General features: G+C 43.9%; 2 protein-coding genes across 2 annotated transcripts; one reads left to right on the top strand and one right to left on the bottom strand.

Annotated features, from left to right (window-relative positions):
- Nucleotides 1-2,404: 2,404 nt before the first annotated feature.
- Nucleotides 2,405-7,724, bottom strand: LOC143014166 (uncharacterized). The gene is made up of 4 exons (XM_076167961.1): nt 7,393-7,724; nt 6,112-7,263; nt 4,610-5,002; nt 2,405-4,119 (listed from the first exon to the last, which is right to left on the bottom strand). Exons 1-4 carry the CDS (start codon nt 7,657-7,659, stop codon nt 2,863-2,865), a joined length of 3,069 nt encoding a protein of 1,022 aa, XP_076024076.1. The 5' UTR covers nt 7,660-7,724; the 3' UTR covers nt 2,405-2,862.
- Nucleotides 7,725-12,024: 4,300 nt separating this feature from the next.
- slco4a1 (solute carrier organic anion transporter family, member 4A1) lies at nt 12,025-25,372 on the top strand. The gene is made up of 12 exons (XM_076167945.1): nt 12,025-12,208; nt 17,956-19,143; nt 20,730-20,820; nt 21,010-21,131; nt 21,540-21,651; nt 22,247-22,401; nt 22,517-22,775; nt 22,898-23,060; nt 23,233-23,408; nt 23,962-24,026; nt 24,166-24,314; nt 24,446-25,372. Exons 2-12 carry the CDS (start codon nt 18,288-18,290, stop codon nt 24,614-24,616), a joined length of 2,319 nt encoding a protein of 772 aa, XP_076024060.1. The 5' UTR covers nt 12,025-12,208; nt 17,956-18,287; the 3' UTR covers nt 24,617-25,372.
- The last annotated feature ends 266 nt before the right edge of the window (nt 25,373-25,638 follow it).

Raw genomic sequence — 25,638 nt, 5'->3', positions numbered from 1 at the left:
AGAATTTGACACATTTTGGCACAATATTTCATGTGCAGTGTAGTAAAAGTGAAAAGTAGTATGAGCAAGAAAAAGGTATAGTACTTGTGTTAATGTACAAAGATGCTCTAGATGTGTGTGTGTGTGTGTGTGTGTGTGTGTGTGTGTGTGTGTGTGTTGGATCTATCACTTCACATTTCGGCCCTCGTCCTTGCATTTCTGCTTGCCTTACGTCTTTTTGACTCGTGTGTGTGTGTGTGTGTGTGTGTGTGTGTGCGCGCGTGCATACTGTGTGCTCCTGTGCTTGTTTGTCTGGCCTTTATCATCCCTCATAAGCTAGTCCTTCCTGGCCCGACATCAGCGTCTCCTCTGTTGTTAGGCCAGTGTTGGTCTGGAAGTCGACAGATCTCCAAAGCCTGTGCAGCGTGAAAAGCCCGCTCATTAATTCTGCAGGGAAAGACTCGATTACTGAGCTCCGAACCCCTTACTGCTGAGAACAGCCTTTCCCATACGCATTGATTTCTCTGCCCTGTTCACCCCCTCTCTCCCCCTCCATTCCCTCTCTGTCCGGGCCTGCTCAGCACACAAGTTCCACCACACTGAATCATCTGAATATCATAACACAGGCCATGATGAATGCTAACTAGACAGCAGCTCGTGTTTTGATTAATGAAGATACTGTGCTGGTTCACAACAGCAGACCTGGTGCCTCACAGACCCAAACCGCAGATAACTATTCAGCGGGTATTAATCATGGTTAACCAGGCAGCACTTTCTTACAGGACAAATGAAGTAGCTTAGCATGGACTTAGAGGTACAATGAGACCACCTACACCTGCTTACACCCCACAAAGGCACACACACACACACACACACACACACACACACACACACACACACACACACACTTTAATTATCCTGCTCCACAGCCCTGATGGGTTTGGAACAGAGCAGAAGCCTGTTCTCACCTTGTTGGCCAGTTACTAACTAACTCAGATATGCTTTCATGTATTTTATCCTGAGTTTGCAGGTCCATTCAAAACAAATCATTAATCTTTATTGCACCCATACTTTTATAACTGCATGGCTTTTCTTATTATTTCCATGCAAATTTCTGATGACTTATACAATTCTGTCAATGGCACCTGGCTGTGAAGTCACACTCATTTCCTTTATGCTACAATCTGGAAACTCACACTTAACACAGGCCAGATACACAGAACTACAGGTATAAAAGAGGAGAACGCAAAATAATACATTTTCTTTCCACCGTCAGTGTTTTGATATAGAATGTATTGGAAATTTGCACAAAGATATTTCAAAATAATAGTTTTTCATTTGGACTATTCCTACTATTGCAATGTTTCTCAAGCTGTGGTACGGGTACCATCAATGGTGCTGGAGCATTAATTCCACTTAAATCTGTAATTCCACTTAAATCTGTGACCAATTACTGTCGTGAAACATAAAAGTTCAGAGTTATACCAAGAATTCCACATAGATACATACGGTATAGTTTCAATCATGGCTAATTCAATTGTATCTTATCTTATTGCATCTTTTCCAAATATCTGTAATGAGACATCCGTATGTCATCATCACAGGAGCTCCATCTCCTTGGTGACGGGAAAACTGAAGGTCGGCCCCAACCAGGCAGCAATGTGAATTATGGTCATGTTTTGCACCATCTACACTATTTATTAGGCACCCGCTTTGAATGATAACAGAATGGCATGCAGTTTTATGACGATGCCAAGTCAGCAAGAAGAAATGACACCCTCATCTTTAAAAAGAAAGAGGAGGGAGAGGAAGAGGAAGAAATCAGTATACGCTCAACTTGATATTCCTTTAAGGGGGAACATATAGGTGAGTGGAAGGAATGAATGGACTGAAACAGATGAAATAAAAGCTTAAATATGGGGAAGATTAAGAGGAGAGGATTTACTTCTTATATTGACTTATTTCTAACACAATTCTCTGTAGACCGTAACCTTTTCGTCACACCCGCAATAACCTCTTGTCCCATCTTTGTCTTCTGTTCCCCCTCACCTGCTCCTCAGGGTGTTTCCTTCTCCCCAGCGTGGCCTGACCCGACCCGACCCGGTCAAGAGAGAACAGGTGCAGTGGGGCCTGGAGTCCACGGCTGCAGTGTGAGGAACATGGACTTCAGGGGGGAGCGCTCTTGACCAGGACAAACTCAGATCCTGGAGTTATGGTCCAATGTCAGGACGACTCTGCACGGCCGAGTGTGCTTAAAAAAGGGCGTGAGATGAAATGACGTCCTAGAACATCATGGGCTTTGCAGTTCTTCAGTACTAGAGTTTGTCCCGCAATTCTGTCTTGACAAATGGCGGGACCCAAAGACGACGAGGCCTCTGACTTTGCAGATGTTTGCGCAGTCGGCGGTCAATAATAAGACATTAAACATGAGTCAGCAATTTATTGATGAAACAAAGTGTCATGTATCTTTTGTGTAATACAGGCAGAAGCGTTTAATTCAGAATATTCCACAGCAATGTTGCTTTGACGTAATTAATAAATGATGACATCAAGCCTGGACGTCTGATCAGCGGCGTCCTACTGTAAAGAGACGACAGCATACGACAACAAACTGTGGACGCTGCCTCCCTCTAGGGGTCATACACAGTAAGACATGGGAACGTTTCACTTGCAGAAGTTAAAACAAACCCAGTAACATTGAAATTAAAATGTGTTTTTTTCCATTTATATACATTCAAATGTCAAAATATCCGCTTCGAATTGATTTCACAATAACCCACGTCAGCTCTTTGTACATAAATGGTAAATGGAAGACCAGAGTACAATGCAGTACAACCATAACAATAAGCTGCAATGCAATGAATGAATGAGCGCTCTAATGGTTTAGTACCAGCACAAAGTCAGAGGGTTATTATCTGATTGGATGGCAGTGACACCATAAAGGCTACTATAGCTACAATATCCCATGCTGAAATATGCAAACACTGGTGTGGGCATAAGGCAGGAGGTCACAGTGTGAATGTGTCTCATGTTGTCTGCATCATAGAAGGAGACCTCTCTGGAGGGGCAGTTCAGGTACACCCCAAACTTCCGAGGTTTCCCTGCAAATGTAAGCTCTATGATGGAGTTTGCATTGGAGATGGTATACTTGTTGTGAGCATATTTTAGGAAAATACCGGATACTCCTAGTTCCCATTCAGCCCTTTGTCCAACGTCTGTTTCCCAGTAATGCTGCCCTGAAGTGAACTCATTGGAACTGAAGGCACTTGACGTGTGTGTGTCTTTTGCCTGGGTGCCAAATGCTGAACCAAAGGAAAATTGTGAAGGTGGTGTTTGAGAACCAAACAGGCCAGGGTAATGTGAACTTTGGTAGCTGCTGGACGTGGCGGAAGCAAAAACAAACCCTTTACTCTCTGTGCTGGTTACGGGAGCTGAAAACAAACTGCGGCCATCATAAGACAGTATTACATTTGTTTTGTTGTTCCTGAGCAAAAGCTGTTCTGGCAGAGGTTTGATCATCTGCAGCATCTCCTTCCACACAAAGAACTGCAGGTGGCTCTCATAAGGCCCTAAAGAGAGAGAGGGGCTAACCACTGGGAGATCTTTTGTTCTGGTGCTAAGTAATTGCTCTGGAGTCACTCTCTTCCCCTCAGTCCAGCCCTTTAAGAAGCATTCCGAGTCAGAAATCTCCAGAACAGACGTCACCTTCACTTCTTGCTCTCTACTCTCAGACAAAGCCGCTTCAATGGCCCGTAACCTCTCGTGCATTTTCACGAGCGCTTCATTCTCCTTCTCTTTCAGCTCGTTCTTCATTTCACCTTCTCTCTTTCTCAAAAAGCGATGCATCTCTCCAAACTGGTTGCTGATTTGTGTCATCAGCTGACGAGACGTGTCTTTAGTTTTTGTTATTTCTTCTCTCTGCGTGTTGGCCAGGTCCGCCATCAGTTTGATCTCACCTGACAGGTGTTGCGTAAGCTGCTTCAGTTCCTGTTTCAGAGACGCGGCGACTTCTTTAATTGGTTTGAACTTGTGTCCGTCATGTCTCTCCCCATCTCGGCATATGATGCAAGCCAACTCTTGGTCTGTGACGCAGAACAGTTTGAGCTTCTCTTGGTGTTCATGGCACAACCATTCAGAAGCCTTTAGAAAGCAAACACATCTGTTAATGGAAAGATACTGGAGCTGAAAATGGAGTTTTAATCAAAATCCACCAGTTGATTGATAGAAATATTGACAAAATAAATGCAGAATACTTTCACGAGGCTGCAATATAATGAATGATCATGGTTTGATTTGTTCATTGTACTTATTTTCAAGGATTCTTTATATATTTATCCTGAGAGAGATGTCCTTTCACTCGTCATATAATCTGGAAATATTTAATCACATTATTCATTATTGATTTATATGATGATAACATTTCCTTTGAGGCTATTTTGTAACGTGATTTGCAAAATCCTTAACAAACATGTCATAAAACCTAATACATTTCTGTTATTTTTGTGGTCGTGTTTTCCAGTTCACTTTGTTGATCATGCATATGTAGAAATGTTTTTTTATCAGAGTGAGGCCTACAGAGGACAAACCTATAGTCTACATACAAACAGCTGATTTTAAAGCCAATATTTACCTCTGATCTCTCCTTCTCATTCCCTCTGTTCATCCGCTGAGCTTCTTTGGCTTTTTCCGTGAGGTTCTTCAGAATGTGGCTGGTTGGAAGACATTTCTCCTCTGCTGCCACAGCTGTCTGACACTGTGGGCACTGGTGCTGCACGTTCAGAAAACGTGTAATACATTCACGACAGAAAGAGTGACCACAGAGAAGAGTCACAGGATCAGTGAAGAGAGTCTGACAAACAAAACAAGTCAGATCCTCCATGTAACATGCAGCAGCCATGGCTCCTCTGCTTCCTCTCTGCACCGTCAGACTGAGTGACTGGCAAAACAACAGTGATCTCTGAGTTTCACTTTCCTGGAAACACCACACCCCAACTTCGGAGAAATCACCGAATTCGTCCGTCAATCATCCCAATTTCAACACAAGGTCAAAGCAGTTGCATACGAGATACTTCACATTAATAAAAACCACAAAACATGTCTTTGAAATGTTGTTTTTTTCCCAACATAGAGTACGTACGTGAACAATAAGAAGCGATATATAAGTGCAATATTACAAAACAACAGTGATCTCTGAGTTTCACTTTCCTGGAAACACCACACCCCAACTTCGGAGAAATCACCGAATTCGTCCGTCAATCATCCCAATTTCAACACAAGGTCAAAGCAGTTGCATACGAGATACTTCACATTAATAAAAACCACAAAACATGTCTTTGAAATGTTGTTTTTTTCCCAACATAGAGTACGTACGTGAACAATAAGAAGCGATATATAAGTGCAATATTACACTCTAGTGGTGAAAAGGTGGAACTGCTACTTGGTTCATAGTAAACTGTTGCTGTGTAAGAATATTACAAATCAACAGAGGTCCAAGAGAGAAAGTAGTTTTTGATATTACCATCATTAAAATTCACAGCTGTGTTCTGTCATGTTCCTGTCTGAGTCAGGATACAAAAGCTCTTTGCACAAATCAAGGCAGTCGATTCCTTTAACTTCTTTATTTGATTAGTTTGAGATCAGGTTTACATATTTCAAACGATGAAATCACACACACTAAATGTATACATGACAACAGATTCTCTATTGTTCTTTAAAGATAGATAACAACAGTAAATCAGTTTTATAACATGGATCATTCTGTGTGAATTATTATGAAGACAAATGTTAGTTATATGTGTGAATATATGCTCAAAGATGACTAAATAGGCCTTAAAGAAGGCGACACACCTGCCTGCATGCACAGTCACATTCAAATCAAAACAAATGCAACAGTTAAGACGTTAGGTTACATTACAGTATACATGCTTAGTGCTCATCCTTAAATCCACATGTAAAAGGAGATTTGTGTGAATATTAAGTCATGAAATTACAACTAAATGACTACTAAATTAAAGAACACAGTTGCTTACTCACATGGTAAATCAAATGTTCAGAAAATCAAATACAAAAACAAAACCTTCATTGCTCTACATCGCTCAAAGTTGCTCAATCTTCCTACCATTCCACATTTTAGTACTTGCACACCGTCAGCAGGTTACCTTTCTCGTTGGCTTTGTATCCAACTTTGCAATATGCAGACACTGGCATGGACACTCTACTCAGACTGTGAGTGTGAATATGCTCCATGTTGTCTGCATCATAGAAGGAGATCTCCCTTGATGAGCAGTTCAGGTACACGCCAATCTTTTCAGGTTTGTGTGCAAATGTGAGTGCTTTTTTTTGAATGGGGATGGAATATTGTTTGCCATCATACTTCAGGAAATTATTTTGCACTCCTAGTTCCCAATAATCCCTTTGCCCAACTTCTATTTCCCAATAATGCTGCTCTGAGGTAAACTGGTTGGAAGTTCCAGCAGAAGCAAAACATTGTGTTTCGCTTTGGTTAAAATTGGAAGCAGAATAATTATAGCTGTGGTAACAGTTTTGACAACTGTGCCGACTTTGAGTTTGCACAATTGTGGGAATGCAAAACAAACTACGTCCACTTACACTTACATCCTTGCATGTGAGTGAGAGCTCTTCTGGCTGAGGCTTGATGACCTGCAGCATCTCCTTCCACACAAAGAACTGCAGGTGGCTCTCATAAGGCCCCAAACTAAGAGACGGACTGATCACTTGAAGCCCATTTCCTCTTTGCTTGAACGAACGTTTTGCCGTGATCAGGTTGCTGTCCTCTGTCCAGTTCTTCAGGAACCTCTCTGAGTGGGTAACTTCCAGCACTGATGTCATCTTCTCCTCCAGCTCTCGACTCTCTGATAAAGCTCTTTCTATGTCATTCAGGCTCTTGCTCATCTCCTCAACAGCATGGATCTCTTTCTTCTTAAGCTCATGCTTTATTTCCTCTTCTTTTTTTTTCATGAATTGGTACATCTCTTCAAACTGTTGGCTGACTTGGGTCATCAGCTGATTGGACCTCTCTTGGGTTTTTGTTATCTCTGCCTTCTGTGTGGTGGCTTTGCTTTCTATCTCATGGATGTCACCAGAAACCTGTTTCAGGAACCCTTCCAGTTCCGCCCTCAGAGACACAGCAGCTTCTTTGATTGGTTTAAACTTGTGTCCTTCATGTCTCTCCCCATCTCGGCATATGACGCACGCTAACTGTTGCTCTGTGACACAGAAGAGTTTAAACTTTTCCTCATGTTCCTCACAAAACCACTCAGAAACCTAAAAACGAATAGAATCAATCAATAAATAAATATGATAATTCAATGTAAAAGGCACAAGAAATGAAGATTCTATTTAGATACAGACATCCTTACAAACACTTGATAGAACACATGTAGGATGGCTTACCTCTGCTGTTTCACTTCCCTTCTCCTTTCTTCTCTTCTCAGCTTCTTTAGCCTTCTCAGCAAGACTTTTCAAGATGTGGTTGGTGGGAAGGAATCCCTCCTCTGTTGGAACATTGGTCCTGCACTGTGGGCACTGGTCCTGTGTGCTCAGACAAACTGTAATACAGTTTCTGCAGAAAGAGTGGCCGCACAGAAGGCTTACTGGATCAGTGAAGAGAGTCAGACAGACAGAGCAGGTCAAATCTTCTGTGTAAGAAGCAGACGCCATGGCTCCTCCAACTGCCCTTTGCTCTGCTACACTGAGTAGTGAGTCTGAGCTGTGACTTTCAGTTTCCTGGTAAAGACACACCTTATCTAGTAGGCTGTGATGTGAGAACATGTCCAAATCCAACATGTCAAATGTCTCACTCTAGTGGTGACTGAATGTAACATCTACACAGATCGGACAAGGACGTTTGTGACTTCTAATTCTCTCTCTTTATGCACTAAAAATTAATTACTTATACTTGAACTTTACAAACAGAACTTAAGTATTTACCAGCACACACAACAGTACAAAGTACAAAACAGTGCAAGTAGAATTTGGCCTGGTTGTGGTCACTTTGTTCACACAACTCTTCTGAAATTAGTTATGAAAAGCCCAAGAGGTCCGCCCTTTGAGCAATACTACAACTACCACCTATCATACCATGTTCAAAGGTATGACCGGTGGTGTTTACAGTGTTTGTTTTGGTCATTTCGGTGCTAGAATGACTGCAGCAAACAAAGCCTCATGTATACTGCACATCATAGTCACAAGATGGAGGAATACAGTTGGTATGGGGTTAATATGTTGGAGACCCAGTGGATAGAAAGTCTCTTCTCCAATCATGACATTATAACAATAACATTTAGAATTCTGTATGTGATCATATAGGCATACAGCTTGAATTCAGAGAAGCAAAGCACATATTCTAAATCTCCTCCAAGGCACCTCTGCAAACACCTGCACATCTGTTTTGACATAATCATCCAAGGAGGATATTAATTCTGGTTAAATCCAGTTATAACTAATTATTCTTTGGCCAAATCAGGCGAGCATAGTGAGTGCTGAACTAGAACACAGCAGCCATGACAATAACTGACGTGTGTGTCCTTTGTGTAAACCTCAAACACCCTTTGTACAACTCTGGAATTAGGAAGTCATAATCACTTTGTTATGAATGCAGGTGATGTACAAGATCTTGCAGTGAATTGCATTTATTCCAACTAATGTTTACAGCCTTTCCTCATTTCCTTAATCGTCACCCTCAACCTTCTAACCTGTATTTTTACACAGTAATGTACGTCTGTACACTCAAACACATACACACTGCACTCAAAATGAACATGAAGATAATTGAACTATTAAATTATACATGATAAGTACTTCATTTCAGAACAACACAAGTTTGTATTTCTTTTGTTACTATATTATTTGCATACACACAAAGGCTACATGTTGACCCATATTCATATCAGGATCATGTCATGTCAAGCCACTCAATCAGTCATAGTGGTAGCTTGGTCTGATTCAGCTTGGCTCATCAGCAAAGCATTCATTGGTCCACAGCTGATAGCACCACAAGTCTTGAATATCATTGGACAGGGGGAACTCCTCTGAATATGCTGAATCCAATGTATGAGGGGCATTTAGTGTCAGACACAAGTGTGTGGGAAAAGACTCTTGAGGCTCTGAGGGTTTTTAAAAAGTCAAAAATGTGCATATGCATGAACCTTCTCTCTCTATTATTGGGCTTTCCATTGAGAATGAATATTTGTCCATTTCATTTGTTTCAGTATGTCAGATTTTCTTTTAATAATCATTACATTATTGCTTGTACTGTGTTACCATGAAGTCAAAACATGATACAGACTTCAGCTCTATTGGACAGGATTAGTTTCACAAGAGGAGGTGGGTGGTGATGTAATCATAATCATTTGCTAAACCACACCAGTGTGCATTGGAATTCCAGTGTGATAATGACAATCTGAAAATGAAAGTGTAAAATTATTAAGTGAATGTTTCTGTATTATTTTTGTATTACTATCATTATTCCATTGGCATTGCTGCATTTTCTAAATCTGGCAATTTATTGAAAGGCACTACTATCACTCTGTGGCACTAATCACCCTCCATACCAGAAGCGCTTGGTCGCCAGTTACTCGCTTTGGCCCCAGAAAGGGCGTCTGACCAACACTGACACTGTTATTCACTCCGTACTGTTAATCTGAGACGCCACATGGATGAACGACAGACGGATACAGCCTGACACATGATCGTGTATATGGAGGTAAGTCGATTTCCTATGTTACTCTGTCACTGGTGGTAATAAGAAGGAGAAGGATGCTGATGCTGCTGTTGCTGCTGCTCAGCATCAGTAACATGCATCCACATGTCCACAACCGAAAACCGATCATCACAATGTATTTCCCCCACGCAAACCGACTATATTACCAATATCATCACAGAGATCGATATCGCCAGGGTTTCGTTCGTAATTTGCAGCTGCGTTCACGGACGTCGCGAACAAAAGCGTCGTTATCCCTCTGCTTGCATTAATCCGTCACATATTTCAAAGTGCATGCTTTCTTTCTCATCCATGTGCCTCCGTACAAAGGCGTCTCATCCGCTGGAAAAGGCTTTTGTGAGCCACAGCGGCAATCGAGGCGGGGAAATAGCGTTTGAGCTTTCAAGCGAATAATATCTCGCAACATCTCGTCATATTTTTTACAACATTTTCCTCCCTGCTCTGCCTGTTAAATGACCTCAAACCCCCTGGACACACACATCATGGTGGCGTGTCACGTTTAATGACACAGCATCTCGGCCACGTGTCTTAAAATTGACGGAATAGCAATGATTATTCTCAAACCAACGCATTTTTACATTATTCAATTTTTAATGACAGGCTGCAACGTTTCTCAATCTCTCTGTGTGCCAGAGAGCCAGGGGCGGATGTTGTCTTGTAAAGGATATAACAAGGGCCTAGTTTGATTTCGGGGTAATCAGACCTTTTTGGGGGGCAATCACTGTGTCAGTCCACTTCTATTGTTGCAGTAGACACATTGTTCAGTAATACTAAGCTCTGTTGGTGTCTCATGGAGGGGAGATGGGGTCATTAGGGGGGTCCTGGACATGTTGCGCTGCATGGTGTGTATGGTGTGAACAAAGACACTCCTATGCGTGCCAGCTGTGCCCTGTTACCGGCTGGCACGCACACCTGCGGTCCTGGGAGCCTCCACATGCGTCAGTGATGCAGTGGGTCCACACCTACAAGGGTCTATAGGAGGGGTTCCCCCAATATCAGAGAAGAAGTCAGCTGCTCTATGTTAAAAATGAGCTGATCGGGCATGAGAACAACACACACACACACACACGCAGATGTAAATGTATCTGTGGGACTCACCGGAGAGATCAATAGTGATAACACATGACATTTCTTCCCAGATTGTTACATCTGTTGGATTTAGGCAGGTTAGAGATTCTCTATAGTGTCATTTAGAGATGAGTTGGGTTTATAGACAAACAAACCAGCTGCTGACCGTCACACACGTGTGTCACTGTCTCTCATCATGCCACATTCAGCCAAACATGAATGCTGATGAATCTGCACACGGATATTCATAGTTATAATCTATTTTCCTTCTTATCTAATAAGTGTACAGTTGTTTTGGTGCATTGTCAGCCCCGTTTCATCTCTACTCTATGAATCAACCTGAACACTCAACAAATGTCTAATTTTGAGTGTTGGTTGATGGTGCAGATTGAGTATGATACCCAATGGTCTTGGCATGATAGTGATGTCATACAGCTCTCACACAGTGGCACAACTAAAGCGAGTTGTGAGGTAACTCCTATGCAGATATGATGTTAGCACCTCAATCCATCCACCATCCAAGTGTGCAGACAGCACGGGGTCCACTGATTGGTTGGCAACGTCACAATGGCAGTAGTTATGCAAATTCAGTCACGGCCTTCCTGTTTGGAGTTGGGTTAGTTCTCCTTTTGTGTGTGTGTGTTGGTTTCATCACGGTGCTCCAGTTTCCACCCTTGGTCCAAAGACGTGCGTGTCAGGGGAACTAAAAAACTCACAATTTCAAACTTGATCAAGCAAGACTGTTTCCTGAAGCTGGCATAGATGAAGCATCGTGTCATCAGACCAAACAAAGTATCTGGGTCACTTATTAAACACTAACTTCTCCCTGGTGTTGAAATTAGTTCAGTTGTGGCTTAATTCTTGCTGTTGCAGTCTACTTTTGTTCGTCTGATTGAACTGGCTCAGGTGTAAAATGATCTCGGCGTGCAGATCGTGTTGCAAACACGTGTTGCAATCACGGCGGTCTAGATTTGGAGACATCGTCACTTCCCCGTGATATCGCACAGAGTCACAGACAGAGGAAATGATAGAGCGGGAATGTGCGGAAAGAAGTTTCTGCACCTTTAGAATAGATTGCAAAGCCCCTGCTATGTTTCCACTATGAGACCGAGCACTTTTACAACAGTTGGTGTGATTATGTGGTGTTAAGTTCCGTTCTGCATTGTCTGCCTCTTTGTGAGGGAGCGTGTCGTCTTACTGTGGGACCCAGGTTGGTTTGCTCTTCCACGTAGCGTAAAGTCATAGCGGATGTCGGCATGTGTGCTGTCGGAGCTGTGACACTGCATTTTCCCGTGTCAAAGCATAAAGGTAGTCTGGGTTTCCTTCATCAAAGATTCATCCTCCTTCCTCCCATGTCTGCTTCTTCTAACCACCACGACTACAAGCGGTTCTCCAATTGTCCCGTTGATGATTGAATCTGTGAGTAGAGATCTTTAACCTGTGTACAATGTGTGTACAAAGAAAGTGCTAACAAAATGCAGAACCTCACTGTCTGTATCAGATTGTAATGTTTGACATCCTGTTATTCTGTCAATGCGCTTACGCCTTTTTGCTGAAATTATTTGACAAACCTGTTATTCCGGCCTTGTCCAGGTTGTTTCCCTTTTGATTCTTATCTCATCTAACACAACATGGCCAAATATAACATAAACCCAAATTATCGAAATAACTCCAGCACGTCTTTATTGCTTCGAAGCAGTGACACACTCCTCCAGTGAACCCCAGAGCAAGGATAGGTGTCACTGTTGTTTCTCCAGGCACTTTGGAAAAGCCATTGGTAAAAAGACAGGTTGATAATCTTACTGATGGGGGGCGCCAGCAACTCTTTAATAGTTTGGAGCACTGAAAAATCCGTCCCATACACCTTTCCTTTGCTGTGGAGCTGATGATCTATCTGCTTCTACCCCAGACAACAGTGTGTTCCAATCAGTTTCTCTTTATTGTCATTTTCAAAGTTTCCCAGCTCCTTAAACTGTTCAGGCTTTTCAGAGGTTCAGAGAGGAAACCATTTATGTCTTCACTTCCTTTCTGCAAGATGAACGTTGTGCTCAGAGCAGCTACCATGTTGAAGGTCTGAGGTAGATGAGTGGTGTCCAAAAATGTTTGCTCCCAGATTCCGGTTACCTATAGAGAGTCGATTCAACAAATAGATAAATATGAAATACATATAACATTAGGTCTATGAGGATGGAGGTAGTTACATTTAGCTCATTGACTTCTTCTTTCAGTAACAGCATCAGTCAGTTGCGTCAGTGGAGTTCAGTGCAGCTTTAGGCAACGCAAACAGGAAGTCTGCACAAAGCTGCGGTGGTTTGTCTCTACATCTTAATCTCCATTTCGACATTTGAGGCTAGTTGTACTACGATACCGTGTCTGCATTCTAGGGCTCCTATTGGCTGGCTGCCTAGGCCATTTCTTCCAGCTGGTTTCACTGGGAAGCCAACAGGAAGGGCTGGAGTGCTGGCATGTGAGCGGGATGTAGGGCAGTGGGATGATGTACGTTTACACTAAGAGGGTATTTAACATCCATCCTCACTATTCGCCCACGTTCTCTAGATAATGAGGTCAGATGGTCCTGTGAGCAGACCTGGATAATGTGTCCGGATAATGAGAACAGATGTTACTCAAGCTGTGTGTCTGTGGTCAAATCAATGCGTGATTTGCATCTGTGTCTGTCTGTGGTGGTATTTTCATACATGTGCACACACAGATGCCTAAAGTTTTTTCCCGTTCTTCCAAATATTCATTCACTTGCTTGATATATCCTTGAAAACATAACCACATGTTTTCAGCCCTATTGCGTTCTTGTGTCATTTTGTGTGTGAGCATGAGGGAGACGAAGGTAGAGGATGAAAGCAAATGAAGAGCAGAGCAGACAGTAAAGATGAGTCAGTGCCACAGAGGTGAGGGGTAAATGAGCAGTGTTGTCTGTAGCCTGTGGGGCTGGTTGATGACCGCTCTCTGAGCTGCAGCCAAGCAGAAGATCATTATTGGGTCAGTGCCTACTTTGTCCTACCCCATTAATTCCCCACAGTGACACCGAGGTCCCGGAGGGTACGATTCCTCAGCACGCTGCAATACTGGGCTACTACTGTGCTGGGAGGACTGGGAATGCTCAGATAAAGACAGGCTGCACCAATAGGAACTTCAAGCATGCCAGCTGTGTGTTGCTCTAGTCCTCATGTGTGTATTGATGTAGTAGAAAACCTCAAGGGCATCACTGTGGTCAAACAGATAGAACAGGCCGCCATCAACCCTAGAGTTAGAGAGAGCATGATGCAACATCGGCCACAGCCTCTTGTGTTGAGCCACGGTCTGGTATTGATCTCAAATATGGGATTTCATTGAATTCTTAAATGGAGAACTGAAAATGAGCTTTTTCATCTCCAAGGTCACAGCAATGAAACAACTATGGGAACAACAGTGAAAAGAGCAGATGCACATATGTATTCTAGTCACAGGGAGGTGGATATAAATTATGCCGCGTGTCTGACAGCACCGGTGGCTAACGCAGAGATGCATTGTAGTCATGGAAACAGGCAGAGTCCCATTATATACTTGCATTGTTCTTCTCCAGTTCATGGTGTAGACATGGGGAATAAAGACTGAAATGAAACCGTCTCTCATGAGCCGGTGCTCGTTTCTGCAGGTGTGGTGTACACACATAAACATAATGTTGACCCCAGTCTGGCTGAATAGTATACAAGTTCACCACAGCAACAAGAGCAGGAAGCTGAAGTGCACACAAGATTTGTTAGTCATACACCTTAATTGATTTCAATAAAATCTGTTGTTAAAGTTACCAATGTGTTATTCATTGTTTAAATGCAATTTCATAAAATTCCTTTGTATTTTTTTTTCTGTTGAACATTTGCATTGAAGAAAACATTTGCCAGGACAATGAGCATGCAGTTATGAGACATTTTGGAGATTGAAGTGGACAGGGTTGGAATTGAATCCAGCCTCCCTGTTCCTGCTGTGGACAGAAAAACACTCTGTAAACACGGATCAAACACGGATCAAACACAGTATAATCTGTTCCCCCGGACTCACGATATCTGAGGGGGTCATTAAGGCCACATACACAATAACCACAGTCAGATTTCTAATGTGAGGTTCAAAGAGTTGCTTCCTGGATTTACATAATTGAAGAGAGTTGCTTGTTCCCACAGTAAACTCATTGCATTACAGTTAGGAAGTCATGGATAGAATGTATATCATGTTTCCTTTCACATTAAGAGACAGATGGCACTTCAGTGTTGTGTTACTTCAAGACTGTGTGTGTGTGTGTGTGTGTGTGTGTGTGTGTGTGTGTGTGTGTGTGTGTGTGTGTGTGTGTGTGTGTGTGTGTGTGTGTGTGTGTGTGTGTGTGTGTGTGTGTGTGTCAACATCAGTGTCTTCCGTAAGATTTAAGCGACTGATATTGAGTGAGGGTATATTTGTTTCATGATAGCTATTTGTGATTGTTCCTCTTGTGACTTCAGAAGCCTTTGTTTACCACACAGGGGGAGGACTTCCTGGTCCAAAGCAAATAAGGTTCTGCTGTGAAGTTAAAGGAGCCGGTAGGTCGGGCAGAACCCACAGTATTACAAGTCCGCACTCTGATCTCGCTTTGAAAACTGAAATGAAAAGGCCAGATTGTGAATGAGATAAAGAGCTTCCAGTAAGAACCTTTGCCATTTCTGCCTCCTTTTGATTCTGAGGCAGAGCGATCAGGGACACATAAACAAACAAACATCACCTCACCTCAGTGCATTGTTTGCAGGTTGCCATGGCTTAACTCTCACACACTCACAGCTCATTTTAGCTTGGTTCCCTCACGTCTAACTTAGGTATCCCTTAAACACATCAGCAATTCACTAAACCGTAGAGGCAAATCTGTCAACCAATCAATTCACTGTAATTAGTATTAAATTTGTTATTACGTTCTGTCTTCACTCCTCAACCTATAAGCAGTCAACAGAATAGACAACAGCTTGGACTTCCTTTCACCTGTCATTCAGCGTTTATAGTAGAGAACACAATTTTTGATTTAGAGAGAAAATCAGCGTGTATGTGTTGGAAATGCCAAAGTTGCAAAACCCACAAAATCTGATGAAACACCCACAATACTAAAATGTTCTGTTTTGATTGGATGTTTTTGTACATTCAAGCATTTTGAAAACAGTCTATTTGTGGTCCATGTAAAAAAAAAGTGTGGATGAAAGATTGAATTCAGTGCAGCTCTTTATGGAAGAGCATCATGTGATATCATTATTAAGGAGCAATACACAGGCTTAGAGCAACTCTCAGGGGCGTGTGTGTGTTCAGCACAGTTTATCTCCTGTGTGTACTGTGCGTTATGAGCGAGCGGTTGTGTGTCAGGTGGATTGTTGGTGCTGGGAGCAGACTCCTCCCTCTCCACCCTGCCTGCAGGACTCGGCTGAGGGTGTGAATGAGCCGAGCTCTCCAGTATAAGAGGCTCAGGAGGAGGAGGAGACATCAGGACTTTGCATGGATCTGCTATTTTAGCTGCTTGGACATCTGCTGTCCGACGAGCCACCAGCTGGTTATCAAGAGGGGCAATACAGGTCAAAGTGGATTTCTTTCAATATCTTCCCAGGTGAGATCTCCCTTTAATGTTAATGAAGAGCTACAGTATTAGTGTCTATTTGTTTTATTATGGGATTTAGAATGTTGTTAGTTTAGAATAAGTGGAATTGTTGTTATAAGTAATTGATTTGTGTTTGTCACAAGTCCTTTACTTCTCTTGAATTAAGGTTAGGTGAGGAGATTATGTGAGTTTGTTTCATTCACACATGTATATCCTCTCTAGCTTGTGATTTAGCTTTGACACATACACATTAATCACAAATTAGTTGAAGAAAATGATGAGATGACTGAACATTTACATAAAACTAAATGAAAAAGCACAGTATGAGTAAGCACTTAAAGGTGGTGTTGATGGAAGTGGGAGAAAGGTGGATGTGGTTAGTAGCTGTTCCAAACTGGTCCTTTAAGGGTTTTTCTATGGAAACATTACATTACATTACGATCATTTGGCGGACGCTTTTATCCAAAGCGATTTACATTACATTATATTTACCACCCTTCGCAGAGGGGGGAGCAATTGAGGGTTCGGTGCCTTGCTCAGGGGCACCTCGGCAGGGACTCGAACCGGCAACCCTCCGGTTCTTAAGCGGAAGCTCTACCCACTCGACTACCTGCCTCCCGGAAACGAAGGTTCTCGAGTGAATGGGCCAATGTGGCAAAGGGCAGGCAGCAGGGTCGCCTAGGGTCAACCAGGGTCATCCAGGTCTGACAATTATTAAGAGGAGCAGTTGTACGGATTCAGATAGAGAGTCTGGAAAGGTCGTGAAGCCTGTTAGAGTGCAGATGAGGTCACCAGGTTGGGGAAAGCCAATCCTGAGATAAAGGAAGAGTTATTTTACTGTATTCAAGCTGAGTGCTGTCATGATAAGAAAAAAGGAAATTTGTCAAACCCATTCCAGGGATCAGCAAAGTTCAAGCTCAGCGACTCGCATGGATTTGTTTGTTTGAATTAACTTTCTTTAGTTTACTAGTTTACTTATTCAACAAAACTAAAGCGCAGCATTTATCGCTTTCACCTCTTTCTTCTCCTCCACTCTGCTCCAAATATCTGTGTTTTGGCTCCACCACCTACCACCTTCACTTATTACATTACGGTCATTTTTATCTGTCACTTATTTTTATCGGTCACTTATCTGATCACCTTCCTTAGTTTCTTCCTTTGCCTTTCTCCTTCTTCTCCACTTTCCCACGCACTCTGCTACAAGGTGACAGAAGTAATATAGAGGTTATTTGCCAGATTATACTGGATAAATAACCTGTGGCACCAAGACTACAACGTCTACACACTCTTATGTACACTCTTTGGTAGTTGTAGCTGTAGCAAAGCTGTAGTGATGAGTTAAATGCATTTGAAAGTGCTGTTTGTGAATAATAACATGTTAGCGGCCTCCAGGTTTTCTTCCTGAGCAACTGACTTACAAATACTGCATTCAAATATCTACTTAAAAGTGACTAAGCGTACAGAAGCAGAGCAAATGGGCTTCATTCCCCTCTGGACTTGGTGGCCTTTGTCATTGTCTTGTTGTTCTTTTATCTTAATCAACACCAAGTCCCTTTCCCTCTTCTCTCTGTAGGGTGTGGTTACCAAACAGCAACATCAACATGAACCAGTCATTACAGTCTGCAGAGACTTTTCCAGAGAAGTAAAGGAGACCACCTGAGGAGCCTTAACAACCATCACTCAGCACTGTGGACATATGGAGGACGCACTACATTCCAATAACATACCAGAGACAATGCAACGGCCCTGATGACACCAATATAAACCTGAAAGCTGATTTAAATAAGGCTTTGTGGTTTTAAACATCCCATTTTCTTATCCCCCCAACACCAAAGTCCTCCTCACTTTAACCCCTTCTCTGTCGCAGGACCTTCCTGTCCTCTTCACCGTGCCCCTCAGAGGGCAATGCCAGTCTTGCTCAATAATGACTCTTCCTTCAGCTCCAAGCAGGAGCTTTTGGACCTGCAGGACTGTCCTCTGGCGTTGGGTCCCTCTCTGGACACTCCCAGCCCTGTGGACTCTCAGACAGGCAGCCCTACAGGCTCAGAGCCCAGAAGCCTGGGAAGCCTGGGAAGTCCTGGACCCGATGGCCCCATTCAGCCCCAAATCTTCACAGTGGCCTCCACACTCCAGGGGCAACTGTATGGAGCGGAAAGAACACCAGAGGCAGAGACTCCCGTGGGGTTGAACCTGATCCCCACTGACTCAGATCAGCTGTGTGGCTGGGGGGCCCTGACGCCCAAAGCTATCCAAGTTTTCAACAGCCCTCGTTGGGTGCTGTTCTTTCTCAGCGTGGCCTCTTTCCTCCAGGGCATGATCATCAACGGCTTCATCAACACGGTGGTCACCTCCATCGAGAGGCGCTTCGACCTGCGCAGTTACCAGGCCGGACTCATCGCCAGCTCTTACGACATCGCCGCCTGCATCTGCTTGGCTTTTGTCAGCTACTTTGGCGGCACGGGGCACAAGCCACGCTGGTTGGGATGGGGGGTGCTGATCATGGCGCTGGGATCTCTAGTGTTCGCCTTGCCTCATTTCACCTCACCTCCCTACCAGGTCAGCCTGCCTGAGCATACAGGAATGTGCTCGGCAAACCGTACCAGCCCATGTCAAGGCAAGGAGGGCAGAGGAATGTCCAGCTATCGTTTTGTGTTTATGCTGGGCCAGTTTCTGCACGGCATGGGAGCTACTCCTCTCTACACCTTAGGGGTCACATACCTGGATGAGAACGTCAAGTCCAACTATGCACCTGTCTACATAGGTGAGTCACACACAGAAGCTCGATTTGCCCTTCAAATCTTATCTATCAAGTCAGAAAATATGAATGGCGATGATGACTTCACTGATTTTCTTTCACTGAAACCATCTCATGCTGTCCTTTCCTCATTTTCACTGACTCAGAGTAAGATATTTTAGAACTTTTGCATATACTGTGTGCTGTTAAACCTCATGTATGCAGCTGAATGTGACTGAAATAGAAGTATGCTTACACTGAGTAACGCTCCTCAGTTGGAGTGGGAAGTTTACTCAGAGAGCTGCAGACTCTTGTTGTTTCTGTGCATGTATACGGCTTAATCGCAAATAAGATTTACCTCACTTTCTATCTTACATTTATATCTATCTTACTTCTATATCTTACATTTGAGTTTCACAGGATGAATTACAGTAAATCAACGTGCTTCATTTACTTCTTTGCAGACTGAAATGCACTGTGATCATCTTCATTTCAACGACGACATTGATGTTTGATATTTCGGCCCCGACTGAGCTACTGGCGTTTTATAGTCTGAATGCACGCTTTTGTTCAGCCTCAGCCTCATTTTGGCAGCTGGGCATTGTGGAAGAGGCTCAGATCTGTCTGTCTCTGAAGGTTAATTGTTTCGATATGATGGCTTTGATTAGACAGAAGAATATGAGCGCACATGTGCAAATGGTGGCCTATCCCACCTGCTGATGTGGGCTCAGATAAATGAGCTTTGTGTCACTGCATGTGTGTGTGTGTGTGTTTATAAACGTACATGCTTCTGTCACAAAGATGGAATCAGTGAGTTGACACTGTGAGTCATAGTGGCACTGTGGCAGAACTGGCCAGTTCTGAGGCTTTCCCCTCAGTGATCATTTGGGAGAAAGCTTAAAGTTGTCTTAGTGATTGCACAGGGGAACAAAGATACTGATTATATTTCCATTGTTTTGAAGTTTAATCACAGTATTTAGCATTGTGCACTGTTGTGTTCAGCTGAAATGTATGAACCTGCTGTCACATCTTCCCTCTAGAATCAAATCAAATACCTGTGTGTCCCTCTAATGACGATCTAATGACTCTAATTGGCAGCAACCACGTGGAGACAATCAAAGAGCTGTTCTGTCACGAAATACGTGTTTTGATAAAAGGGCCTATTGGATAGAAACGAATCATATGTGCCTCTGTTTACTCACTGGCATTAGCATTAGCACATAGCATTAGTGATGCTACTAAATCAATGGCTTCTCCTCTGTCTGCCTGCCAGCTCTGTGATTCTGACCCTCTCAGCTTCCTTCCACTATCAATATTCAGCATTTGCTAAACATCAATAGTGCAAACGTCCACTTTGTCCTTTTCAAAAAGTAGCACAGCTAATAAAATAGGTCCACAAACTCATTCCCCCTAAAGTGTAAATATAACCACAAGCTACAACATTTGCACAACAGTTTTTCTCATAAAAAAAAAGGGACTTTGTGGACACGGAGCTCAGTGAAGAACAATGGAACCCTTTTGAACCCTCAGGAAACGTCAAGGAGGAAACAGGAAGTAAACAACCGGTGTACTGACACACCTATGGTCTGTCTCTGTGGTCTTTGTCTCTGCAGGGATCTTCTACACAGCAGCCACCGTGGGTCCAGCAGCAGGCTACCTGCTGGGAGGATACTTCCTCAACATTTACACTGAGATCCACCTGAAGTGAGTCTGATTTAGATAAAAAGAATTTAATCACTACTGCTATTAAAAGGTTTTGATATTCAGATCACAAGAGATAAAGTTCTCAATAATAAAGTGTGTGTGTGTGTGTGTGTGTGTGTGTGTGTGTGTGTGTGTGTGTGTGTGTGTGTGTGTGTGTGTGTGTGTGTGTGTGTGTGTGTGTGATCCTAGGACCGAGCTGACCCCAGAGAACCCTTTGTGGGTGGGAGCATGGTGGGTCGGCTTCCTGGCCGGAGGAGCAGCGGCTCTTCTGGTTGCGCTCCCCATTCTGGGTTTCCCACGGCAACTACCAGGTGCTGCTGATGTTTCTGTGCGCCCCTGTAGAGTCAACCAGGAATTACATTTGGGACAGGGTTGTGAACATGTCACACTAAGACAGCAAAGATGTTGCTGAACGTAAACAAAGATTTTTCGGAGATTAGGAATCAAAGTTTGGATACAATGTCTCAATGACTGAACTCCGAATCAGCCAACACGCCTTAAGAAGTGAAGGAAAACTCCCCTAGAAATTGTTATTAGAAAGTTGAATGATCAGTATGTGACCCTTTGTGCTGTGAGTGGGCAGCAGTCAAGCTACAAACAGAGCAAAGATGGGCGAGCAACGAAACCTAAAATGCAAAGTTTATGAAAAGTAATTTAGGACCTTGAGGGAGACGTTTGTTTGTATTTGACATCAGCTTCCTGTGTCTTCCCCCCTGCAGGCTCCCAGAAGTATGTGGCTATGCGAGTGTCTGAAGCTCACCAGCTCAAAGACGGCAGCCACACCACAGCCTCAGACCCTCAGTTTGGCAAATCGGTGAAGGACATGCCCAGGTAGGTCACTGGAAGAGGACAGGGAAGGAGTCTGGAGTAGTTTGAGATGCACACCTTCAGAGGGCAGACACACACAAACACTAACATGACACACTCCCTATGACCTGATCCTGAACAAATCCTCCAGTAAACACAATCGGCTTGTTTTGCAGGACGTGTTTGGACAAATGTAGGACTGCAGTGTGTTACAGATGAGTGACAGCTGCGTCGCTGTCATCTGTCTGTGTGTTTATCGCACCAGTGAGGGATTAATGCAGACAAGAGCGAGGAGATAATCTCACACAGACACATGATGTAACAGGACTACGTAACATGAAGGGATCTGCTGCAGTGTTTGTTTGTTCCATAATAAAAAACGTCTCCATGTGGTTGAGATTAGAGTTTAATTATAGAAGAGGATCACATTTGTATTATCTTTTGTTCAGTCCCTCACTTTGTTTCTATAAATACCATGGATTTGTGACAAAAACAGATGAATTCATATCATTTGACGACTGAATGATACATATATTTACTAAAGAATATAGTTTATTTGAGTATGATGGTTGCATAAAGTGTTATTCACTCCTTCATCTTCTCTCCCTCTCCCTCTCAGATCAGTGCTGCTCCTTTTAAAGAATCCCACCTTCCTGTTTCTGTGTCTGGCTGGAGCGACGGAGGCCACCCTCATCGCTGGCATGTCCACGTTTGGGCCCAAATTCTTGGAGTCTCAGTTCAGCCTGAGCGCCTCAGAAGCTGCAATGTGGTTCGGTGAGTGACCAATACAGAGGTTCAAGTGTTCAACATACTGGTCCAGGTGCAAAGCCGTTTCGTGTGGGATCATGTGGGTCTGTCCGTTCTGCTCCTCCTTCCCTCACACACTCAGGTTACATGGTGGTACCAGCAGGTGGCGGCGGCACCTTCCTGGGCGGCTACGTGGTGAAGCGTCTGAACCTGCGCTGTCGAGGCATCATCCGCTTCTGCATGGTGTGCGCCCTGGTCAGCCTGCTCGCCATCTTCATCTTCCTCATCCACTGCCCCAACGTGCCCATGGCCGGGGTCACGGCGCCCTACCAGTCCAGTCTGACGCAGAACAGCCACCAATGGGACCAGCGGGCCCCCAGCAGCCTGCACTACAGAAATAGGTGTGCTTGTCGTTGTGCAGTTGTACATTAAAACCACTGGGAGATTTAAACACACTCAATTAAACTCTCTTTCTTCCCTCCTCTGCTTCTCTCCTGTTTTGTCTTCTTCCTCGTTTCTTCAGCTCCTCCCTAGACGAGACCCTAACCGTGGGCTGTAACGCGGGCTGCAGTTGCATCCGAGAACTTTACAACCCGGTGTGTGGCGCTGACGGTGTGATGTATTACTCCCCCTGCCACGCCGGCTGCAGCTCCATCAACCACACGGCGCTCCCTGCAGACAAACAGGTAACACGTCACTCCCGCTTTACTCTGATAGAAGCCAGAATGACGTCTTTATTGGGCGTATAGGTGCTCTCTCCGCTTCTTTTTACACATAGAACGCAGATGCTTTTCAGTGTAGAGTATCCTCTGTTTGGTTGGACCTCTGTACCCACGTGTCCCCTCGTCATGTCCTCAGGTGTTCTCTGGCTGTAGCTGCGTTGCGGGGAATGTCTCCCGGGGCGAGGGAGGCTTCGCTGTGGCGGGGAAGTGCAGCAACTCCTGCCACCACATGCCGGCCTTCCTCTCGTTCCTCTTCATCTGCATCTCCTTCACCTTCCTCTGTAGCATCCCCGCACTCACCGCTACGCTCAGGTGGGTGGAGTCCAGCGAGAGGGAAGAGTGGGATTGTAAAGATGTCGAATCACGTATGAGCCCCACGAGCAGCATACAAGAGGCCTTTATAGCATTGATCAGAATTATTCTCTTCATATTTATGACTATGCATCTATACACTCTACACATTTGAAGCCAGTATAAGTTCTCTAGTACTTAACGTCTAAAGAACATTCCACTTCTGATGTTTGAGTAAATGGCCGATGAACAGAAAACAGAAGTGCTGCACCAAAAAGTGAACACATTAAAGGGAATCGATGTCCCCATGTACCCATTAGTTCCTTTGGTGTTCACAGTCCTCTACCAGGAAATGGAGTGTGGAAGTCTTGTTCTTGTCTTGTAAGAGCAGCTCAGTAGTAATCCAGACGGATCAGAGATGGTCTGTGACAGCTGGAGACCGGGAGCATCATCAGGGCAAACCGTGATGCTGAGCAAATGCGATTGCCCGGAGGTGCAGAAACAAACTCTGTCACTAAAGAAGACTTGACTATCAGTGTATCTGTGTGTCTGAATCCTGAATGCTGCTGTGCAGGTGTGTGCCAGACAGCCAGAGATCCTTTGGACTTGGTATCCAGTGGATCGTGGTGCGCACACTCGGTAGGTTACGTTTCTCACTTTGAATCATTTTTCCAACTATTGCTTTTCTAATAATCACCCTTCAAACCTTTTGACCCAGATGTATCATCCCGGCCCAAACAGAACCCTGATCTTGAGCTGTGTTGTTTGTGCGTCACAGGTGGCATCCCGGGGCCGATCGCGTTTGGCTCCGTGATTGACATCTCCTGCTTGATGTGGCAGGATAAGTGTGGTGATCAGGGATCCTGTTACCTGTATCAGAACTCAGCCATGAGCAGGTACATCCTAATGGCCGGCATCATTTATAAGGTAACAGCAACATGTGCAACAAATCCGTGTCTGAACAGCCAGTGCAGTCAGTTTGATTGGATTTTATTATATTTCTCATTAAATTCTCTTCTGAATAGTTACATCACGTCTCATCTCTTCCTCTCTGTCAGGTTTTGGGTTCAATCTTCTTCCTGTTGGCCAGCGTGATGTATCAGCCCCCTCCCGAGTCGCCGCAGAGCAGCTGTGAGAGCACCGACCACGGAGCGGGAGACATGGGCGACCTGCCTATCAAAGACCTGCCTCTAGATGGCGTCATTGTCAATGTACACGCCAAGTTATGACAGCAGAGACGGCCCACCCTGAATGCTAACTGTGCGTGTGTGCCTACTGCTTAAGATAAAAGACGTGCGTGAACATGCGTGTGTGTGTGTGTGTGTGTATGTCTGTGTGTGTATGTGTGTGTGGTGATGGGAGTGTGCTTTGTCTTACAAGAGCTTTCTGAGCCATACACCATGCAGTACATAAACATGCGCATGCAAACACGTGAAATTAGACAACCTCAGCACTCCCCGTATGCCTTCATGCGCACACACACACACACACTTCTCTATAAGACATGACTTTTGCTAACATGCTGCCCTTTTGTTCGCGTGTGCATGCATGTCTTCTTATGTACACTTGCTTGGGAGAGTTGCCATCTAGGAACAAATCAGTTTGAATGATTTTTCAGATCGTAAGTCTCTTCTGATGGAAGGTTTGGTTTAGGACACATTATCATCAAGAGACAAGAAGGTTCAATCACTTGCACTCTCTTCTTGCGGTCGTAGTTGCAGGAGAACACGAGGAGGAACTTGCTTAAGAGACCATAGTTTGCCTCGATATTTGATACGTGGAACAACGCGTAGGTGATGAAACGCGACGAAAGCTTTACGAATGAACAGTTATTAATGCGTATTAATGGATTACCCCTAATGAAACAAGTGAGGTGTGTGTGTTGTACGTTATACTCCATGCGTTCAAAGCGTTTAGGTAGTTCTTTCACTGTTACTGTTAGGTGGTTGCGCAACTTTTTCGTTACCGTCGATCCGCAGCTGAAGCCGTGTTTGAAAAAAGCTCTCCGACTGTGAAGCCAAAACATTTTCATATCATATTTTCCTATTTTAAGCATCAACAAAGGGCATTTACAGGCCCCTCTGTAGAGTAATTATGTGAAGAGAACGTGAAGCAGCACAAATATATTTTAAAATAAAAGAGCACATGTGTATTTTTTGAAAGTTTCTTGGACACACGTACAAGACACATATGACCAATCTGGCATTTAATGCTCATACATGGAGGAGAGGAGCATCATGGTGCTTTTGTG

This window comes from Genypterus blacodes, unplaced genomic scaffold (assembly GCF_046128005.1).
Source record: "Genypterus blacodes isolate CSIRO-AG114 ecotype Tasmania unplaced genomic scaffold, CSIRO-AGI_Gbla_v1 ptg000182l_1, whole genome shotgun sequence".
NCBI classification, from domain to species: domain Eukaryota; kingdom Metazoa; phylum Chordata; class Actinopteri; order Ophidiiformes; family Ophidiidae; genus Genypterus; species Genypterus blacodes.
Note: the sequence above shows the minus strand (reverse complement) of the source record. Positions and strands in the feature narration are given on the sequence as shown.

Excerpts from the sequence above, each read along its gene's own strand:
- LOC143014166 (XM_076167961.1), bottom strand. The coding sequence starts at position 7,659 with ATGGCGTCTGCTTCTTACACAGAAGATTTGACCTGCTCTGTCTGTCTG. Across the intron at positions 5,003-6,111 it reads TGCTGACGGTGTGCAAGTAC|TTGACGGACGAATTCGGTGA; the intron begins TAAAATGTGGAA and ends AAATTGGGATGA. Across the intron at positions 4,120-4,609 it reads ATGAGAAGGAGAGATCAGAG|GCTTCTGAATGGTTGTGCCA; the intron begins GTAAATATTGGC and ends TGCTTTCTAAAG.
- slco4a1 (XM_076167945.1), top strand. The coding sequence starts at position 18,288 with ATGCCAGTCTTGCTCAATAATGACTCTTCCTTCAGCTCCAAGCAGGAG. Across the intron at positions 22,402-22,516 it reads AGAAGCTGCAATGTGGTTCG|GTTACATGGTGGTACCAGCA; the intron begins GTGAGTGACCAA and ends TCACACACTCAG. Across the intron at positions 23,061-23,232 it reads CGCTCCCTGCAGACAAACAG|GTGTTCTCTGGCTGTAGCTG; the intron begins GTAACACGTCAC and ends TCATGTCCTCAG.